Source organism: Mus pahari, chromosome 12, assembly GCF_900095145.1.
Source record: "Mus pahari chromosome 12, PAHARI_EIJ_v1.1, whole genome shotgun sequence".
Lineage (NCBI taxonomy): Eukaryota > Metazoa > Chordata > Mammalia > Rodentia > Muridae > Mus > Mus pahari.
The window spans coordinates 42,604,713-42,607,652 of NC_034601.1; the positions used below are offsets into that span (position 1 = coordinate 42,604,713).

A 2,940-nucleotide genomic window follows, 5' to 3' on the forward strand; every position below is an offset into this window, starting at 1 on the left:
ATTTGAGCGTTTAAAGCTCCCAGCTTTCCTGGCTCAGCCTCCCCGGCACTGGGCTCACTAGCATGCGCCACCCTGAGGGAGGGTCCTTCTGTGTCATCCAGTCAGAACTCTAGGTCACAACTCTCCTGCTGCTATTTCTGCATCCGTAGCACTGAGGTTATAGGCCAGCATGACAAGCTCAAAAGTCTAAAAAAAAAATTTTTTTTTTTAAAGGAGGAGATGCGGCCGGCTTTTGATTTACTTAAGAACTCAGCTTTTTGTTATCAATTATCTACTGAGACCAAGAGTACTGATAAAATCACTGTCAAAGAGAAGAGGGTGGAGAGAGGAGGAGGGGAAAGAACTCAATTGGGCAACAGGAAGACAGGAAGTAGAAGCAGTCATTTACTTATAAAAGAAGTCGGCATCCATTCAGCGCCGCCTTTGTCTTCCCCCAAGTCGGCCTGAAAATGTCATACTTCGGCCCAGAGACTTACAATGAGGTAAGAGAGTTGGTTTTCTCTTGGGAGTTCTTTTTCACTCTTTCTAGGGCTCCTGTCTTGCTTCCGAGGAACTGCGCCGGTTTAAGGCCTCAATCTTGCAATCCTCTCTGCTTGTTACTTTTTTTCCCCCCACACATTTGACACTATGTATTTCCTGGGAGTAAAATGAAACTGTTTCCTTGCTAAAGTAGTAAATCATCCCAGACAAGGAAGGCTGAAGCTAGGATTAAAATCTACCCAGAAGGTAAACTAAAATTAAGTGGAAAATTTTGATAACTTACATTAGTAGCCATTTTTTCCCCCCTAAGGAGAAGTAACCAGTTCCCAATACCTCTAATGCCTAGTTGGTGGGTTTCCCCATCTCGGATTGTATGATTCTGGGCCAGATAAGGGCCACTAGCCTGTCCTTATTGCTTTTACGCCTCATCATGTTCGTTTCGTTTGGTTTAGTTTGGTTTTGTTGTTGTTGTTGTTGCTGTTGTTTTGTTTGTTTGTTTTTTGTTGTTGTTATCGTTGTTTGTTTTGTGGTTGTTATTTGGTTTTTTGAGACAGGGTTTCTCTGGCTGTCCAGGAACTTGTTCTATAGACCAAGTTGGCCTAGATCTGCCTGCCTCTGCCTCCCTAGTGCTGGCATTTGTCATTAGTTCCCCCCCCCCCANCCCCCAGTTCAGTGTATTTTATGGCGACAGAAGTGGACTTGTGTCTGGGGAACTTTGAAAAGGCGCTATACAAATGGAAAAGGAAACCATTATTTCAAGTTTGAAAGTATTGGTGTTGAGATTTCAATAGGAGAAGGGAGGGGAGGGGACCAAACCTTCAGGAACTTCCTCCAGGAGGTGTCACTCCCTAGTTGATGCCTTGCTTTCCTGGGCATTTAGAAAGCCCTTCCACAGTGGCTTGGTGGTTCCTAGCCACCTGAGGTTGTCCTTTTCTTTATTTCAACACTAAGCCTCTGATGGTAAATGAATTCGGCAGCCTTGCCTCAGAAGTCAGCAGAAACCCCCTGCTGCTTGTCTTTCCAGAACCAATTTGAGGAAGACTTGGATGAAGAAAGTGTGGTTTTAACGCTGGTCCCATTTACAGAGGAGGAAGAGTCAGCCACAGACTATCCTACGCAATCAGATGTTTCTTCTTCAACCCTAGACTACAAACCACCAGGTATCAGTCAATGTCAGGATGCTGGCGAAGAGTGTCGGTTTGAGATGGATTTCTCAGTAAGACCCTGGAAAGCCAAGAGAAAAGTACACGGTTTTGATACAAAGATCATTGTTGCTCTCTAGAGCAGGCTGGCCTCCAACTCACAGAAATCCTCCACTCCCTCCATCCTCCAACACACGTGCAGTTTTTCGTCCCTGGAACTGGGGTTAAAGGTGTACACCACCACATCAGGCAGGCTTCTTAAACCTCACTGAGATTTTCAAACTTCACTCATCTCTGTTGCTAAGCCCTGTAAACTGCATTGTTTAAGGTGGGAATTAGGCAAGGTACTGGGGAAGCTGTCACACCAAAGCTAGGAAGAAGTTCGAAGACACTGATTCTCAGTAGTGTGACTCCCCCCCCCCAAAAAAAAATGAGGTTAAAGGAGGGGGGTGGGGGGCAGCACACTTGCCTAGCATACAGGAAGGTTGAGCAACACCACCCCCTTTATAAAAACACTAACAAGGTGACTCAGTGCCTGGGATTAAAGGCGTGCACCACCACGCCTGGCAACTCTGTGTCTTTAATCCCAGCACTTGGGAGGCAGTGGCAGAGTATATTAAATATTTTACTTACTGAAAGGACATTGTAGCAAAAGCCTGTAGTCCCAACACTTCATAGGCTGAGGCAGGAAAATCAAGTTCCAGGTCTTCCTCAATTGCATATCGAGTGTAGCCAGTGGAGGCCATATGTCTTAAAACAAAATAAATGACCAAAATGAACACACCAACCACAAAACCTACCTATTAGCTCTTAAAAAGTCTCAGTGTTTCAAAGAAAGGTATTACACGCTAGCCTCAGCAGCTGGGGACTGGGGTGTGCTATGTACAGAAAATGACACATAGGTAGAGTTCTGGAGCATTGCTGATTTGGGGTGCATTTTAGAAGTGGTTGTTTTGATTCTGTAGAAACAACTGGGTGGGGTCGGGGGGGAGGAGTGCTTCAAAATCTAGACTTTTGGGCTCATTTTTGAGTAATTTCTCCCCCTCAAGGCTGGGTTTTGCTGTTTAGTCCTGACTGTCCTGGAACTCACCCAGTAGAACAGGCTGGCCTCGAACTCAGAAAGCTGCCTGCCTCTACCTTCAAAGTGCTAGGATTAAAGTTGTGTACCATCACATCTGGCTTGCTATTGGATTTTTTTTTTTTTAATGGAAACATCCTATTTTAGATTTATTTATTTATTTATTATATGTAAGTACACTGTAGCTGTCTTCAGACACTCCAGAAGAGGGCATCAGATCTCATTACGGATGGTTGTGAG

The 2,940-nt window shown here is 44.8% G+C and overlaps 1 protein-coding gene across 1 annotated transcript in view; it reads left to right on the forward strand.

Moving 5' to 3' along the window:
• Positions 1 to 449: 449 nt before the first annotated feature.
• Positions 450 to 2,940, forward strand: part of LOC110329426 (developmental pluripotency-associated protein 2-like) — a 9,048-nt gene continuing 6,557 nt past the window's right edge. Inside the window, exons 1-2 of the mRNA XM_021209033.1 lie at positions 450 to 482; positions 1,505 to 1,640. Of these exons, the coding sequence (XP_021064692.1) occupies positions 450 to 482; positions 1,505 to 1,640 (169 nt within the window). The remainder of the gene's footprint in view (positions 483 to 1,504; positions 1,641 to 2,940) is intronic.